Source organism: Panthera tigris, chromosome D1, assembly GCF_018350195.1.
Source record: "Panthera tigris isolate Pti1 chromosome D1, P.tigris_Pti1_mat1.1, whole genome shotgun sequence".
NCBI lineage: Eukaryota > Metazoa > Chordata > Mammalia > Carnivora > Felidae > Panthera > Panthera tigris.
The window spans coordinates 53,876,109-53,895,105 of NC_056669.1; the positions used below are offsets into that span (position 1 = coordinate 53,876,109).

At 39.3% G+C, this 18,997-nt stretch overlaps 1 protein-coding gene across 2 annotated transcripts in view; it reads left to right on the plus strand.

The window, feature by feature from the left end:
- INTS4 (integrator complex subunit 4) overlaps nt 1-18,997 on the plus strand; it is a 124,378-nt gene that overhangs the window by 95,094 nt on the left and 10,287 nt on the right. Inside the window, exons 16-21 of one of the 2 annotated variants that reach the window (XM_007079053.2) lie at nt 2,051-2,144; nt 4,835-4,915; nt 7,437-7,567; nt 13,080-13,139; nt 15,010-15,169; nt 15,374-15,517. In XM_007079053.2, coding sequence (XP_007079115.2) covers nt 2,051-2,144; nt 4,835-4,915; nt 7,437-7,567; nt 13,080-13,139; nt 15,010-15,169; nt 15,374-15,517 — 670 coding nt within the window. Of the gene's footprint in view, nt 1-2,050; nt 2,145-4,834; nt 4,916-7,436; nt 7,568-12,638; nt 12,902-13,079; nt 13,140-15,009; nt 15,170-15,373; nt 15,518-18,997 lie in introns of those variants that run through there. The other variant, XM_042957511.1, reaches the window with a different exon arrangement.

Consider the following 18,997-nt stretch of genomic DNA (forward strand, 5'->3'; position numbering starts at 1 on the left):
TTCTATATGAAATTTTGATGTTGCCATTAAAAAACAAGACCACTTTCCATGAATGCTTTCTGAGGTGGATTATTAGGTTACACAAACACACACACTTCTCCCCCCCCACCAAAAAAAAAAAAAAAAAAAAAGAAAAACAATGTGTTGTGGTTTTTTTTGTAGATGTATAGTGTTTCCCCAGAAGAATTAAAGAAAAATTTTTTTAATGTTTATTTTTGAGAGAGAGAGAGACAGAGCATGAGTTGGGGAGGAGCAGAGAGAGAGGGAGACACAGAGTCAGAAGCAGGCTCCAGGCTCTGAGCTGTCAGCACCGAGCCAGCCCAACTCGGGGCCCCGAACTCACGAACCGTGAGATCATGACCTGAGCTGAAGTTGGATGCTCACCCAACTGAGCCGCCCAGGCACCCCTATGTATCCCCAGAAGAATTTAAAAGAAACTGGCAATGGTGGTTGCCTGTGAGAAGGGTGTACTGCTTAGCGGTGCAATGGGATAGGAAGGTGGACTAACTTAATTGCATATCCTATAGTATCTTTTGAATTCTATACTTCATTGGTTAATTCTATAGCTTGGTATGTATTGTCTATTCAACAGATTAAAAATTTGAAATCCATAATTCCAGCCCCCACACAATTTTATCTGTGTGTGCCACTCTCTGTTTTCTTGTCCACGGGCAGCTCTGTGTTATATTTTTGCAATCATTTTGTCTGTACCTGTATCCAGCTAGGATACTTTTAGTTTCAGGTATCTGACAACCTCATCTCAAACTAGCTTACAGTGGCTTTTTATTTCTTCATACGAATAGAAAATCGGAGGCAGTTCTAAGTATGGTATGGTCAAGTAGTTCATTTATATCATTGAAGATCCACTTCTTTTATCTCTCTGGATTTTTCTTATCCTCAGCATTTGCTTTATCCCACGGCTTTTTTCTTTTAGAGTTACAGTATGGCTGCCAGGCAGTCAGGACTGTAAGTGCTCTTGTTCAGTATAGCGCATGTTAGAGGTAGAGACAGAAAGACAGAGACACTCTCAGACCTGCTCCAAGCATGGAATATATGTCCTTGCATTAGGACTGACAAGGCCAACTTAAGTCACGTAACCGGGGAGATGACATATACTAATTGGCTTAGTTCAATCAGAATCTACCTGGAACTGGGTTTGAGGACATCTTCCCTTGAACAAAATCAGAGTTCAGTTAGTGAGGAAGAAGTACAGAATGGCTAAATGGGTAAGGAGCCAACAAAGTCTACTACAGTATCTTAAAAAAAATTTTTTTTTCCTAATGATAACAAAAAATACTTGTCTATTGTATGGAAAATAAAGCACAGTTGGGAGAAGGCACTAAAAAGCACCTAATACCTCTATCCAGAAAACCACTTTGCTATACTTTTCTTCTACACATAGTTTTTACATAGTTGAGATTATACACCTTACTACCATTTTATATTTTAATGTCTGTAGAATATTCCACTATAATAGTCTGTACAAGAGTGAATGTTGTGGGGGTATAAAGCAATTCATTTGTTTTTAAGCAATTTTTTAAATTTAAATTTTAGTTAACATACTGTGCAATATTGGTTTCAGGAGTAGAATTCCATGATTCATCACTTACATACAACACCCAGCGCTTATTTCTATTGGATATTCCCCGTAGAATCATTTCTCAGCATAAAGCTACTGATCAAAATATTTGACCATGTGTATGACTTTTATAATGTAGTGCAGTGTTACTTTCTAAAAGAACTGTATTTGCTTAAACTGCTACCAAAGCATGAGTGAACCAATTTCATTATAATCACTCCAGCATTGGGTTCTGTCATTGTGGGGCACCTGGTTGGCTCAGTCAGTAGAGCACACAATTCTTGATTTCGGGGTTTTGAGTTTGAGCCCCACAAAGGGTGTAAAGATTACTTAAAAAAATAAAGTCTTTGAGAAAGAATTTGTGACCAATTTATTTACTAGGTATAAAATGGTAAAATGCTTTTGATGTGATCTTTATATTGATATCATTATCCCTATCCAATGTGTGGCTTGGGGTTTTATTTACCATAGGGATCTGCAAAGACTTGGAGAACTCCAGTCTGAGTTAGCAGGAGTTGCTGACTTCTCTGCTACCTATCTTCGGTGTCAACTTCTTCTCATCAAGGTGGGCTTAAATCCATTATGTTTGTGACTGTGCTTATAATGTGCATAAAGTGTATAAGAACGCACTTGAATGGATTCAGCAGTTCTTTTAGGTCATTAATGTACAGTCTTATGTAGCTGCTTAGCAGTGGAGAAATTATTTACTTGGCAGTGTAATTATATTTGTCTCTAAAGAATTGTTAACTTGTGTGGGAATTTAAATTTTTTTAATTTGGAAGTATTCTTTTATCATTATATAATTAGAGTAGATTGGATAATCATTTTCATTAGAATCATATGGATTTTAAATTGGTTTTTATAATTTGATTAGCATAGAACTTTTATATTATTTTCTTAAAAATGCCAGTTTTACTTTGTCAAAGTCTTATTAGTCAAAGGTTGATTTCATTGCTTTTAAAATGGCCACCTTGCTGGCATTCTATATTAGGTGGTCAGATTTCATATATACACACACAAAGTTGGTAACCAAGAAGCTGTTTCAGTTTGCTGAGTTGAAAATGTGTTCAATTAGTTCAGTAGCTTTCAGCTTCTGCAGTAGAGTTCTCTAAATTTAGGTTTAGGATTTAGGGGACCCCTCTTACTTTATATGCCTTTATCTTGGCTTTAGTTCCAAGCGTTTTTAGTTACTTATTCTTTAGAGTGATTATTATATTTTTTTAAGTTTTTTTCTTTTTTTTAAGTTTATTTATTTTGAGAGAGAGGGAGCATGAATGCAGGAGGGGCAGAGAGAATCCCAAGCAGGCTTTGCACTGGAAGCAAGAGCCCGATGCGGGGCTCCAACTCACGAATGTGAGATCATGACCTGAACGGAAATTAAGAGTTGGAGACTTTACCAACTGAGCCACCTAGGCGCCCCTGAAGTAATTATGATATTTGACTAAAGTCAGAGTAAATGGAGTAGTTAGAAATTATTTCTCACTTTAAGATACGTGAGCTTAGGGCTTTGCAGGTGTGTGTATATATGTGGAGGTGGGTGTGTATACTGAAATAGGTTGGGATTTAAACAGCTCTTGTTTGGCTACATAGATTCTTTCAAATGTGTATGATGTGTATACCTGTGTAACCACCACCAGTCAAGATATAGAGCATTTCCATTATCCCCAAAAGTTCCTCTGTGCCATTTCGCAAAGTTTTTTGTCTTTTCCAAACCTCTGTGTAACAGGGCTAATAATAATTCTACCTAGGTAAGGACTGGTAACAAGCAAGGTGTGTAAGAGCCCTGTGCTTAGTGTTTGACACATAGTGAATGCCATGTCATTGTTGGTCTTCCTTCTTTCTTGGCTTCTTATCTCTATAAGGAATACAAGCAGGTCTTTAAAAAGAATCCGGTTTTCTACAGTAGAAAAAGAAAAGAAAATATTCCTACGAAGAACACAGAGCTATGTTGGTCAGTGTCATGGAGTGTCAGTGTAGGTAAGGGGAAAAGGCTTAGAACCAAAGACAGGCAAATGTTTGATAACAGGGTAAAAGCGAAGTAAATTCTGGCACAACTACTCAACAGTATATTCTGTAACCAGTAATGATCTTTATGAAGAATTATACACCATGACAAAATACAGTTAATGTTATGTACCAAAAAAGCATACAAAATTATTTCTGCTTTGAGACTACAGCTATATAAAAAGCATACATATAAGAAATGACTCGAAATGAATTTTCAAAAACAAGGGTAGTATGATTTGGGTGATTTAAAAATTTCTGTATCTATAATTTAGACCTGCTACTGTCTTAACTGGATCCGCACCAGGTACATGTGACTATTGATTACTTGAAACGTTAGTTCAAATTGAGATGTGCTATAAATGCTAAATACACACTGATTTCTTAGAGTTGGTATGAAAAAAGAGTGTAAACTATTAATTTTTTAAAATACTGACTTTTTAGTGAAATTATAATAAATACACTAGGTTAAATAAACTATACTATTAAAATTAATTTTACCTCTTTTTACTTATAAAAATGTGGCTACTAGAAAACATAAAATTATGTATATTGTTTATGTTATGCTTCTATTGGGAAATTGTTTAGGTTTTCTGTAAAGCCATTAAATTATGTCTGTAATGAGGAAGGACTGAAAATAAGGGACTACAGCAGAGATTTATAAGAGAGTTGAGAGATGGGGCCGTTCAGATGAGAGGAGAGAGATGGAAGGTAAAATTGCGGCTCTTAGTGCTCGTTTTGAACACAGATGGAGAGAGAGGGAGGAATCTAGGAAAGCCTGTTGATTTCTAGGTTGGGTATGTCAGTAAGGTGATAGGCTGTTCAAAGGATAGTGAACATGGGGCAAAATAAAAGCCCCAAGGAAGGAGCTTGGAAGGAAGCTCAAGGAAGAAGGGTCGAGGCAGCCTAGGTAGTCTAGTGGCTCTGGGAACAAGGAAGGACGAGAACCCTGGAAGCTGGCTTGCTTGCACATTTTGGTGAGACCTGGATGGCTCCTGCCCTTTGCTTGCAAGCACTGATCTGATCTGGATGTAGGGACTTTGGGACAGGAATTGGATTGAATGGGGAGGAGCTCAAACCTTTGGTTTCCTCTTTCTTTATAGTAGGCAGGGCTTATTAGCTTAAAAGAATAAGATTGAGAGGAAGTCCTAATGCAGTAGATTTCCAAAGCAAAACAAACACATAAGCCTCAAATGACATGCCAGTCTTTTTGATCTCTTTGTTCGTTTCTCTCCTGATTTGTCTGTGTAGGCCTTGCAAGAAAAGCTTTGGAATGTGGCTGCCCCATTGTATTTGAAGCAGAGTGATTTGGCCTCAGCAGCAGCAAAACAGGTAAACGTATCGGGACCTTCTCAAATGGATCTCTTTCTAGGAATTGTCTTGTCTAAGTTGGAGTCAGAGGCTTTCACATGGCTCCACGCCTCTGTTGTGGCCTCCCCAGTTCTAGCCTGTGACAGAAGTTAGTGATATGAGAAGCAGCATAATTAGGGGACACAGCACTGGCTTGCTTGCTTCCTTCTTCCCTCCCTTCCTCCCTTCTTCCCTTCTTTCCTTCCTTCCTCCCTTTGTTCCATCCCTCTGTCCTAGGGCAGGGGGAAGAGAAAGGGAGACAGAAAATCCCAAGCAGGCTCCGCAGTGTCAGCACAGAGCCTGACTCAGGGCTCAGTCTCACGAACTGTGAGATCGTGACCTGAGCCAAGATCAAACCGGATGCTTAACTGACTGAGCCAGCTAGGTACCCTTTAACTGGATGATTTCTAAGATGCTTTATTGTTCTAAAAATATATTATTATCAGTTTGTATTTTAGATAGACTAGAATCCAATAAATACTGTCATAAATCGTTTATCTGAAAGTATAGCTGAACTCATTTTGAGGTTGTTTATATTTTTAGCCTGTACCATCTCTTGAATGTTAAAAGGTCCTTATGTTGTCCTCAGTTCATTAAGTAGCTTTTAATTATATTTGCCTTGAATTTATTTCTGTGTAGCTTTGAGCGGTTTCCCTTCATTCTTAGGTATTGGGATTTAGTGAACTCTTCTCTGGGTCATGTCTTCCAGATTGGGAGTCGGTATATGACCGAGTCATTATGACCCAGTAGCAAGCTAAAGATGGTGACTGTGATTGTTAAAGTACAGTTCACTAAGTAATTTCAGGTCTATTTTAATTATCACAGTAATCCCATTAGGTAAGAATAAATATTAAGTCCATTTTATAGATTGAACAGTTAAGGATCAGCAGGTTAAATTCATAGAGCTATCGGTAGTAGAATTAGGGAATTGAGCCCATAGCTCCTGATACCCACAGTGTTTTGTTTCCCTTGTTCTACTTGATCTTTCATCTGACCTAGATTCCTCCTCAGATCTGCTCTGTGGCTTATTGTAGGGGAATAGAGCCTAATGACTAGTACCCCAGAATGGCAAGGATGGGACCAGGGAGCAGTAATCTGAGAGGAAGAGGGGAAAGGAATCCTCATTACTAGGTTCCAGATACTGTACTAAGTGCTTTCCATGCTCCTTTTTATCCTTTAAATTTTATGACTTTGGGGCTGTTTCTTCCCTGTTTACAGATAATGAAACTGAGGCACTATGTAATTAACTTGTCTTACTGCCAGTTGTGGGAGAGTCTGGAGTCCTTTCTCTGACCCCAAAGCCCTCAAAGGAAGACAAGCACAGATTCGGGAGAGATGTATCATTGGGTGGGAGTAGCTGATTTGGATAGAAGAGAGCAAGAGCTTAATGCACTGGGCTTGAGCTGAGGTCATAGACATTGTTTTCTGCACTTGTTCTCTCTCCAGACTCCCTTCAACAGACCAGGCCCATAGAACAGTCTGTCTGGATGACTAATACGTGGTTAATGGTTCCTGATGCTAAATCCTTGAGGACTTTTCCTGGGGTCGGGTGTCCATACACAGTGTTTATTCATTTGTACCCACAGTTTAAGGGTAACAAACAGTGCTTTACAGTTTTATCAGTGATTAAACTTTTAATATCTTCACGTCATCAACTAAGATGACTTTGTTACCAGGTGAAAGTCTTTTTTTTTTTTTTAATTTTATTTATTTTTGAGAGAGAGAGAGAGAGCAAGTGAGCATGGGGGTTGGGGGCGGGCAGAGAGAGAGAAGAAGACAGAGAGTCTAAAGCAGGCTTTAGGCTCTGAGTTGTCAGCACAGAGCCTGACAGAGAGCTCCAACTCAGGAGCCTTGAGATCGTGACTTGAGCCAAAGTCATATCCTTAACCGACTGAGCCACGCAGCCACCCCAAAAGTCTTTTTTTTTTTTTTTCAAGTATTATCTTTATTTGAGAGAGAAATAGCAAACAGGAGAGGGACACAGGGAGACAGAATCCCAGGCAGGCTCCACACTGCCAGCACAGAGCCCTCTGTGGGGCTCGAACTCACAAACCATGAGATCATGACCTGAGCTGAAGTCAAGAATCGGATGCTTAACCGACTGAGCCACCCAGCTGCCCCCCCGAAAATCTTTTTTTTTAACCAACAAAACAACTTACTCTCTTTTTGTAAGATATACTAAAGTAATTTCTCATAACACATATTAATTTTTATCAAATTACCCTAATTTCTCTCACCATAGGCACTTAAATATCTCAGTTCTGTATTAAAAATCAGTTCAGGGGTGCCTGGGTAGCTCAGTTGGTTAAGCATCTGACTTTTAATCTCAGGTCGAGTCTCAGTCTCAGGGTCGTGAGTTTGAGCCCTGCATTGGTCTCCATGTTAGGCATGGAGCCTACTTAAAAACAAAAACAAACTCAGTTCAGAATTTCACCTAGAATTCTGTGTTGCTCTCAAGACCATTATGATACTTTTACTGATTGTTAATTACCTTTCCTTATAGATCATGGAAGAGACCTACAAAATGGAGTTCATGTACAGTGGTGTGGAGAACAAACAGGTGGTGATTATCCATCACATGAGGCTGCAGGCCAAAGCCTTGCAACTTATAGTAACAGCACGGACTACTCGAGGGTAAGATGTGTGGCTGGCTAAAAGCGAGGCACAGTCCTTTCAAAGACGCTTCCAAATGCATTCAGAGATCTCACCAAAGTTAATGAGAAGTGAAAAGATACTTAGGAAAGATTAGCTAAGAGGTATACAAACTCTTCATTTTCTCAGATATTCCAAGTTCTATCTTTGGAACAAATTAAGTCTCTGGAAAACCCCTCCAGTGGCTCTCTGTTGCCTACAGCACAACATAAGACTTCATTAGGCAGCACTGACATTCTTTTTGGTCCTTGCTAGATTTCTTTAAGAATTTAGTGCCAGGAACCATTTTTTCTCTTCTGAAGGGACTAGTAAGCTCTCCGAGGCAGTAAAGACAAATTAAGACAATGTGCAGTGTAGTGAGACTACCTTGTTCAAACCCAGACCTCTCCACTTCCTAGTTGTTTGATTATGAATGGGTTTTTTTAAGCCTCTCTGTGCCTTGTTTCCCTGTCTGTAAAAAGAGAATGATGACAGCATCTGTCTCATGGGGTTTTTATGAAGAATAAATGGGATAATACATGTAGAAGCACTTAACATGGTACTTGGTACATAGTAAGAGCTCACTATCAGACTTTCTAATAGAGTTGCCATATTTCATTTGTTCTAAAATGCACATTTAAAATTTTAACTTCTCTGAAATTTTGATTTTATACTTTTTTAATTTTGATTTTGCCATATTTTGATTGAAAGTGTTTTTTTTTTATTGTCTGTTTCTTATTTCATAAAATAAAGGTGGATCTTAAGAATGATGCATTGTAGATTTGATACAATGCAGTAACTTGTTCCCAGGTGGAGGACACATGTGATGCTTAGTCAAGTGATTGTGTCAGTCTAAATGTGGCATAGAGAAGGAAATGGGAGTGTTTTTAAGCACTGAAAAATACCGAGGCAGAAAGAACATTCTGAATGTTATTTGATTTCTTCACTTATTTTGATCTAGTGACCTGATAAAATCTGGTAGTGATTTAATCTTAGAGATAGCCATACATCCATTTAACAAATGTTTAATCCCTACTATTTGTCAGTCACAGCTGAGCAAAGACAGGTGCTTGTGTTGGCATCTACACTTTTTTATTTAAAGAAAATAGATATATTCTTCAGTTTATGTATAATTACTAAAAAAAAATTTTTTTTAATTTAAATATTGCAGGTTAAGTGAAGGTTCCCTGGTAATCTACCCCTTCTAAAACAACTGTCAACAGACTCTTCCCAAGCCAGATAAATACATCTACATTATAAATGTGTGCATATTAATATAAATGGAATATTGATATACTTTGTGTTCTGCCTCCTTTAAATTTCATCCAACAGTATTTCTTTTTTTTTTTTAACATATAATTTATTGTCGAGTTAGCTAACATAGGTTGCATACAGTGTGCTCTTGTTTCGGGGGTAGATTCCTGTGATTCATTGCCTACATATAACACCCAGTGCTCACCCCAACAAGTGACCTCCTCAGTGCCCATCACTCATTTCCCACCGCCCCCCCACCATCAACCCTCAGCTTGTTCTCTGCACTTGAGTCTCTTATGGTTTGCCTCGCTGTCTGTTTGAAACTGTTTTTGCCCCAACAGTATTTCATTTTCCCATGTCCTTATACAAAGACTCTAATATATTTGGTCTTTACTTGTGCTGTAGTAATTTATATTTTCCATTTGTGTGCATCCCTGCTTCTTTCCTTTCTTTTTTTTCTTTTGGGCTTAAAAAAACCCATTCATAATCAAACAACTAGGAAGTGGAGAGGTCTGGGTTTGAACAAGGTAGTCTCACTACACTGCACATTCCCTTTCTTTCTTTCTTTCTTTCTTTCTTTCTTTCTTTCTTTCTTTCTTGGCTTTTGCTGGATTGGTTGTTTTCTTTGTATCTTTGTTTCATGCATGAGTTTGAAAGTTCTGATCCTACTTCTCTTGTATGTGCTGCTGAAGCGAGCATGAGTTCTGATCCTACTTCTAACCTTTTCAAGTGAGAGGCAGTGCAAGATAGGGGTTAAGAGGACTATGGTTCTTTGTTGCTTAGACTCAGATCTTGATTCCCACCATTTGGAAACTTAGTAACCTTGGACAAGTTACTGAAGATTTCTGTGCCTCATTTCGATCCCTGTAAGTTAAACTAGAATAATAATAGTATCTGTCTCGCCCTCATAGGGATATTGCAAGGATTATCGAATTATTATATGTAAAGCTCTTAAAATACTTGCCTGACGCATTCAGACTAAACACTTGATAAATGTTAGCTTATATTAGTTATAGAAATAGTATTTTTACTTATTTTTACTTACATTTTTAATAAACATATTCAACTTATCAGCACAAAAAATTAAATAGACTTTTTAATCACCTTTATCACAGTCACCTCAGATCAAGATGAAAGTTCTGATGTGTTTTTATTTCATTGTCTCATACTGTTAAATAGTTTGGAATTAAGTTTCAGCTTATTATGTTTTTATAATGTATTTCTTATTTTAAGAATCCTTTCTTAAAGTATGCATTAATCTTTATAAGTACTTTTTCAAAATGAGTTAGCTCGAACTTGCTCACTCATTTTTTGTGTGTGTGTGCCACAGTTGCTTTTTAAAATACCTTGTCCTTTTTTAAAAAAAATTTCTGTTTATTAATTTTTGAGAGAGCGAGCACGAGTGGGGGAGGGGGAGGGAGGGGGTGAGGGAGACACAGAATCCTAAGCATGCTTCAGGCTCCGAGCTGTCAGCATAGAGCACAATGTGGGGCTTGACCTCATGAACCACAAGATCGTGACCTGAGCTGGTCAGACGCTTAACCGACTGAGCCACCCAGGCACCCCTAAAATTCCTTGTTCTAATTCACCATTTGACAGCAGTGCATTCTCTAGTAATTGTTTTTCTAAATAAGTATGTAAGTGATATACTCATTGAGACCCTGCATGTCCGAAACTGCCTCTCTTTTGCTCTTATGCATAATTGGAATTCTTTCAGAACTCTGTAAATGTTGCTGAGTTACTGTTTAGTATTTAATGTTACAGTTAGGATATCCAATGTCAGTCTGGTTCTCTTTCCTTTGTTTCCTTATTTTTCTTGGTTCTTTTTCTTTTTCTCTCTGTTTAAAATTCAGAAATTCTACCAGGATGTGTGTAGATATGTGTTTTCTTTCAATGCTTTTAACTGACCTTCAGTGGGACTTTGAAGTATAAACTCTGCTTTTAGCTCAGGGATCTTTTCCCAACCATTATTTCTTTAATTACTACCACTTCCATCCACTCCAGTCTGTCATACTGGATGTTGTGTCTTCTGGGCCTATTTTCCCTTATATCTTTTTTCTCATAATTTCAGTGTCTTAGCTTTTCTACTGTATATTCTGTGTAAATTCTTCAATATGCTCCTTTTTTTTTTAACTTTTTTTAAAAATATTTTTTATTTTTGAGAGAGACAGAAAGACAGAATGCAAGCAGGGGAGTAACAGAGGGAGAGGGAGACACAGAATCCTAAGCAGGCTCCAGGCTCTGGACTGTCAGCACAGACCCCAACGCGGGGCTCGAACTCACAAACCGCGAGATCATGACCTGAAATGAAGTCGGACGCCCAACCGACTGAGCCACTCAGGCACCCCTCAATATGCTCTTTTAAGTTATGACTTCAGTTTTCATCATTTTTCAATATAGTATTCCTTACTTTTGAGTTGATTTCGTTATTACTGTTCATTTACCAGTATGCTTTCTTCAGTGCGCCCTTTTCATAGCCGTTTCTCTTGCTTTATCAGTGCAGTATCCTTTCAGATCTCCTCTTTAATCTCACTGAGGTTATTTATTAGAATTAAAGAAAAGATTTTCTGAGCTTTCTTGCCTTGACTTTCTCTCACTGAGGTCTGCTTGGTCTCCTTTACAGCCCTGATCATAGCATCTAATGATTTTCCATTGTCTTTGCATACTTATAAATGGAAGTAGATCAGTGTTTGGTTTCCCGGTGGACTTTACTTTTCCTCTGCTTTCCTTCCTTACCCTGAGAAAAAAGTGGAGGTTCTTAGTGATAAAGGCCTACTTCATATAGCATGTAGGTGAGGCTTCTTGGTCTGTTTTGGGGTTTGGAGGTAGTTCCCAAATCTATTTTATGTTTTACTATTGGGAAGTTCTACAAGATGACTCTATATAGGCAGACCCCACATTGATACTGCTTGGCTGAATTGCTTTCTTTTTACCCCCTCCTGAGGTCTCCTTTCCAGCCCTCTTACTCCTGGAGATCTTTAGTGGGTGAACCTCACTATCAGATTGCAGTTCCATTTCTGGTAGTTTATCAGAGTTAAGAAAGTTTCAAGTGCTACCTGTTTTTTAGGAAAAGAATTCAAATGCATGTTGTTTGTAGAGTAAGTTTCCATTTGTCATTTCTCATTTATTTGTTCATTCAACAGATATTTATTGAATAGTTGCTTGTGCCAGAAAATATATATCAAAATAATTAATATAAAAGTCCCTGCTCTCATGGAGCTTACATTTTAGTAGAAAGATTAAACTAGGTTATTAAGAACCTTGACACCCTTTTCTTGCATGTTTTTATATAAGGAGAGAGTATTTGTCTGTTTTTCCTCACTGGAATTTTACTCCTCTAATGAATACAATATTAATGAAAATAAATACAAAGTTTCATTTGGAAATTACAAGAAATAAAAAGAAAATGAGTGGCTGTGAAGCCAGAGAAGCCAAGTGAGGAAAGAACATAGTCCTGTCTATGGGCAAAGTAGTAACAGCACTTTTCCCCTTCTGCATGAGAATTTGACCTTTGGTTAACTTTCTAGGTATATTCCCTGGAAACCTGGTATATCAACTGTATTTACTAGGTAACACTGTGATCATAAAAATTGTCACTGAGAAAACTGCATATAGACCAGAAGGGACTATTAGTAAACTGTAATTGCCTGATGCAGACACCATAGCTTTGGGTTCTACTGAGTGTAGTGATTCTTTTAACTGGGCACATCCCTTGTGGGGACCCTGGAGGGTATGCCTATGGATTTGTTTCAAGAGATGTTAGCACCTATGGAGCATGAGGCTTCTCATCCAGGCTGGTCTCCAAACTCAACTGACGTAGATGTCATCTCCTTGTACCTGAGCTGTCTGTCCACGGCAAGATCACAGCTCCCAGACAGCTCTGTGGATGGCTGAATGGAGTGCGGTGAGGACTCCTGCAGGGAAGGAACATGACGCTGGATTGCCTGCAAGCTGTGCTTCTGCCCTGTATCCTTAGTGAGTCTGATGCCAGGCACGGTCTATGATAGCCCTTGATTTTGAGTGTTCATTGAGCCTGATAGCCACTGAAGTGTTCTAATTGGGTCTTGGCATTCTGGCAGATATTTTCCCCCTAGGTCCATTAGGAATCTGCTCTTCCTTTTAGAGATAATTTTGATAGTGTAATACTCTGATTTCCTTTCACGTAGGCTCAGGTTTCTGGGAATTTGGTCCTCATTCCTCAGTTCGAAGATTACGTAAGCCAAATATATGTATGTATGTTTGTTTTTCTCTTTTTCTACAGAGTTGACCCCTTATTTGGGATGTGTGAAAAGTTTTTACAGGAAGTGGACTTTTTTCAGAGGTAACTATTTCATTACCATCTAGCTTACTGACTCCTGGTTATGCAGATAACAGCACTTAGAGGGCAACAGGAGCAATCAGAAGCTAGAATCCTTGGTTTAACCCACGCATCCAACCTGTTATCTGTGGCAGTGTGCCCTCGCGCATTTTTTTTAGGGGTATGTAAACTTCTTTAAACTTAGCTAAATGTGCAACAGTGGTACAGTAAAAATATCGAGAATCATTTGGATTCAACATTCAGCTGGGCCACAAAAAGACAAGTATCTAGATGGTAAAACAAACTTTTTTGTTGAAAAATCTCAACAAAAAAGTTCTTTTCACCACTGTTCTTTATAGAGAAATATGGAAATTCAACAACAGTAATCTACAAAAAATTGTTCCATAATTCTGTAGGTAGCCTTTATTTTGTAGTACAGCTATGTTTTCTCAGAGTTCTGTATGAAATAAATTGGTTAAAACAGATCTAGTAGATGAATGGAAGGCTTAGCGAAGAAGTGGTAGTTGAATTGGTGACCAGACATGTGATATACTGGCAATATAATACTAGGAGGAAAGAATTTATGAGATTTTATAGTCTAATATTTATTAAGTCAGATATTTCATTCTTCCACCCCTTATCCCTGCCCCCATGAACCTCATCAAACCTGAAGTTTACATGACATACTTTTGAGTCTTCATCTGGGTGAGATAGCTTCCTGTAGGGCTGAGTTGCAATACCACGCTTCACCAGTGGGTGCTGCTCTCTAGCAGATGATACACTCCAGTTTGGCTCTTTAAGATCCTAGCTTCACATCTCAACTGAGTTCATGCCTTACTTTGGTTTTAGATTTTTTTTCTCCCTCCCTCCTCCCTCCCTCCCTCTTTCCCTTTTTCTTTCTTTCTTTCATTCTTTCTTTCTGAGAGAGTCTGTGCGAGCAGGGGAGAGGGGAAGAGGTGGGGAGAGAGAGAGAGAGAGACAGAGAGAGAGAGAGAGAGAGACAGAGAGAGAGTGAGAGAGAGAGAGAGAGAGAGAGAGAGAGAGAGAGAGAGAATATGAATGAATCTTAAGCAGGCTTCATGCTCAGTGTGGAGCCCAACGTGGGGCTTGATCCTACAACCTGGGACCATGACCTGAGCTGAAATCCAGAGTTGGATACTCAACCGACTGGGCCACCCAGGTGCCCTTGGTTTTAGATTTAAGATGGAGAGTCTGTTTTTGCACATTTGGGTTGAAGAGACTTTTAGGAAGGTGATAGCTCTGGTATGCCATAGTTTCTCATCTCTTGCATAGAGTTGTACATTCTTTCTTAATTCAGCCCCTGAGTCCCTGCACTGCTATTACCTCAGTGAAATATTTTTCGACTGTCCCCTTCTATAAGGCAGGAGTACTGTGGAATCAGAGCTGGGAATGAGTTTATTTAACATTTTTAAGCCTCAATGCAACATCATTTTCTCTGAATCTATGTGTTCCTTTCTACAAATATAAGCCCCATTAAGATAGGCATTTTCTTCTCTTTTGCTCACGGTTATGTCCCTGGTGCCTGTGATAGTAGTTGGCACTTGCAGTCTTAAAGACGTATTTGTTAACTTAATTAATGAATCTATAATATGAAAATAATGATCGTAACAATGCACAGGATTGCTGGGAGGATTAAATATGATCATGCCAAACACTTGAGGAGTATATCTGGCACATAGGGGTATTCAATAAACAAGGCTATCAGGATGCTCATATCACCAAGGTGTAATTATCTAGGTGCCTGGCTTTCTCATTCAGGGACCATGAGCTCCTTCAGTTCATCACTTCTCCTACCTTAGGATTTGGCATATGTTTGGGGATCATCCTGTGGTAAATAAATGCTTAGTCACTTGGCTTCTGTTTGTTCCTGCAGGTGTTTTATTGCTGATTTGCCCCACCTACAGGACAGCTTTGTGGACAAACTTCTTGACCTGATGCCCCGACTCATGACATCCAAACCTGTAGAAGTTGTCAAAATTGTACAGACCATGCTGCGGCAGAGTACCTTCCTACACCTCCCCCTTCCAGAGCAGGTCCTGTCAAGTCTGTTCAGACAGTCAGAACTGTTGACGTTGGTGATCTTCTTTGACCAGTTGAATAGCTGAGCTAGAGCCTTCCCTCTGATTGGCTTTCACATGTTCACCTGTTAATAATGAGACAGAAAGCTGCACGGATCATGTTTTGTCGCCCAGGGATGACCTGGCTTCAGGATCATTATGTTTTTTTCTTGCTTACAGATCCACAAAGCTTCAGCCACAATCATTGAGCCAGCAGGCGAGTCAGACAATCCTTTGCGGTTTACATCCGGGTTGGTTGTGGCCCTGGATGTTGATGCAACCCTGGAACATGTGCAGGATCCCCAAAGCACCGTGAAGGTCCAGGTCTGTCAGATTTTGGTCCTCATAGAGCTTCTAGACCATGTGTTGAAGGATTTAACTTCAGCAGCCCTGTAATTTCTACCTGAGGGACAGAAAGTGAGGAGAGAGAAGAGATGATTCTTAATGGTGAAGAGTCTTGATGTGAATCCCATCTCTTCCGCTGATTGTGGTTTAGAGCAAGTTACTTTAAACTCTGAACTTCAGATTCTACAACTGACAACTAGGAACAATTGACACTGAAAGGAAATGAAGTATATAAAGCCACTGGTACCCAGTAAGGGTTCACTGAATGACAGGGGTCTTTCTAGTCTTACAATGTGAAGTTAAAACTTGGTATTTTCAGGGCTGCAAGCAAACTGTAATAAACAAATCCTTTTCAGGCTGTGGATGGGTCCACTTGGTGAGCAAAATTTATGGGTTGAAAAAAATCACTAGGGAGTATTTTTTCCTAAGTTAGACATATTAGAGACACATGCCAGATGCAGTAGAGATACCAGTCAGTTTAAACAGTCTGCAGTTAAGCCCCACAAAAATACTACCCACTTGCCCATCCATCCACCCATCCGCCCATCCATCCACCCACCCATCCACCCATCCACGAAGTAATGCTTACATGATGAGCACTAGGGTTGCAGGGGTGAATGTGTTAAATTCTTGCCCTCAGGATGCTCAGTTTCAGTGAAAGACAAATAGATACGCAGTTATAAAACAGAAGTTCAGTCATCATTCAGACATGCACAGAAGAATACTAGGGCCTCTTAATGAATACCTGATTGGTCGCGTACTATAGGCCTAATTTTGGGAACCCATCTGCAACACTACCTTCTGAAAAAAGACCCAGCCATTTAAATGAGCTGACTTACTCTCAAGAATAGGAGACTGACTGGTTCACTAAAGTAATGGAGTAATGTACTGACTCAGCCTCTGACTATGAAACTAGGAAGTTTCAAAGACAAGAATGGAGGGGAACACAATATACCTCTCTAAATATGCCTCTTTGGCATAAAGAATATTTGGGGATGATTGTTTTTGAGAGGCCACAGAACCTGGAGAATCTCTGAAAACAGAGAAGTTGCCCTTTTGTGAGGGAAATTTACATTTATAAGGGAAATCACCATTTGTAAAGGTGTCTTCTTTGTACCTGGAAGAGAAGGATTACTAAATCTCTAGAAACTCTTTTATCAGTGAAGCAGGCACCAATTTAAGTTTGCACAACAGGGGCACATGTCTGGCTTGGTTGGTAGAGCATGAACCCCAGGTTGGGCATAAAGATTAATATTTATTTACTCGTGTGTGTGTGTGTGTGTGTGTGTATGTATGTGTGTGTGTGTGTGTATATATATATATATATATATTTTTTTTTTTTTTTTTTTTTTTTTTTTTTTTTTGCATAGCAATCTTACCTTTGTTTATTGTGCTTACCTAGTAACCTCCCATAACTGGCTCCCTCCCACCGCAACACCTTCCTTTGGTCTTTGGTGGAAGATGGTATTTAAGGTGATGTCTTGGGCCATTTCAGGGAGTTAATCAGTTTTCCTGGGTATTTCCTATGTTCACAGGATGTTTACATGTTTTAAACTTCTGTTTTTCTCCTGTTTATCTGTCTTTTATTATAAATGTGATCTTAGCCAAGAACCTAGAAATGTAGAGGGAAAATTATTTTTCCTCCCCTACAGCTTAATTCCAATTTTTAGCTACTATAAAAAATTCTGTAATATATTTATAATACACACACACACACACAGTGAGACAATTTAATTTGGATGGTGTGGTTGGAGGCTGAGGAAAAGGAAGACTTTGTGGAGACACTCATGCATGGATGAGGTCTGAAAGGATGAGTAAGAGCAAAGGATAGGGGCTGAAGGAGGTATTCTAGGCATAAGGGATATGAATAAAAGTAGGGACACAAGCACTGACAGTAAGTGAGTACAATCTGAGGACAGAATAGCCTGGAGCCAGCAGGGAAAGCTTCTGGAAGAGGTAAGAATGAGTCAGGCCCTGAAGATTTGCCTGTGGTGACAGTAGAGGGGGGAAAAAAAACTCTGGCTTCCCAGCAGGAATCCTTTTTTTTTTTTTTTTTTTTTTTTTTTTTTTTTTTTTTCATTAAGGAATTCTTTATTATAAATCGTAAGATGTACGGAGAACTAATTCTGAGTTGATGCTGCACATTTTTGGTTGTGTTTTTTTTTTCCCCACATTAGTGGTTTTCTATTCTACCTCCACTTTAGAGTTACTCAGAAAACATTAAAAAGTAATGATGCACAGGCCTCAGCCTACACCAGTTAAATCAGAATCCAGAAGGTAGGCCCCATGACTATACCAGTTTTTTTTTTTTTGTTTTTTTTTTTGAGAACTCTTATATGATTCTAATGTGGAGCTAGGGTTGAGAACTACTGTTTCACATTTATCCCTGAAAAAAGTTCAGTGGTCAACTAAGCATAAATGAAATTACAGGCAGATTATTTAAGGGTCATCTGCTAGACTTTACTAGAAAATGTCCAGAGCCACCCCACCAAGTGCATGGCCAAACTGTTTAGAAGCCTTTACAGGTGGGGAGCTCACTGTCTATTTGCAGGACAGCTCTGATGGTAGGAACGTGCTGTCCAGACCAGCACTTTTTCTGTTTTGGACAGATGAGAGGAGATTATTGCAAGAGGACCTGGTTTGGGGGGTCCCAAGCAGACCAGGTTCAGTCACTAGCTGTTGGCAAAATCCAAAGGCCGAGAGACAGGTGGTAGTGAAACAAGACAGCAGTTTATTTCAGGGACGAAATTCACTGAAATTATTTCACTGGGAAGACAGCAGGCTAATGTCTCCAAGACTGTCTCCATAGTGCTGAGAATACTTCCAGGTTTATAGAAGGAAAATGTGGACAAGGTGGGTGGGTACATGCAGGTGGGCAGTGAAGGTCCTCACTCCTTGTCCTTGGGCCAATCATGTGGGGTCTTGCTGGCTCAGTGCAGTCATTACTGCTTGAGGGGGTAGTTTTGGTTCCTGTCAGGAGATGCTTTGCCTTCTGGGTCTTTTGTCTAAGTTAAGAGATAGGTTGGAAAGAAGAACTGAATTGATGAGAAAGTTTGGGGTAAAAAATGTAGGTAGCTGACGTCCTTTTTCATTATGGGACCAGAGTTGCATAGTTGAAAGACCTGTGTAGTTCCCTACTTTGTCCTTATCAGTAGATTTCCGTAGTCCAGGCCATGTGGTTCTAGGATCAGCTGTATTTGTTCGTGTAGTTCGTTTGTACACCGTGCAGTGTGAGGGGCCCTCTGCAGAGATAGCTGTGAGGCTCCCCTACGATAGTGAGGACGAGGCTCTGGCCATGTGTGAGATTTGAGAACTAGCCAGTGATTTGAGCTGTTAACAAAGAAAAAAAAAAAAAAAAAAAAAAAAGACAGCCCAAATTGGAGCCATTTGACCCCCACAACAGGAAACCAAGACTTAATTACAGTTTCGACCCATTCCAGGAATGTGTCCTTTCCATTT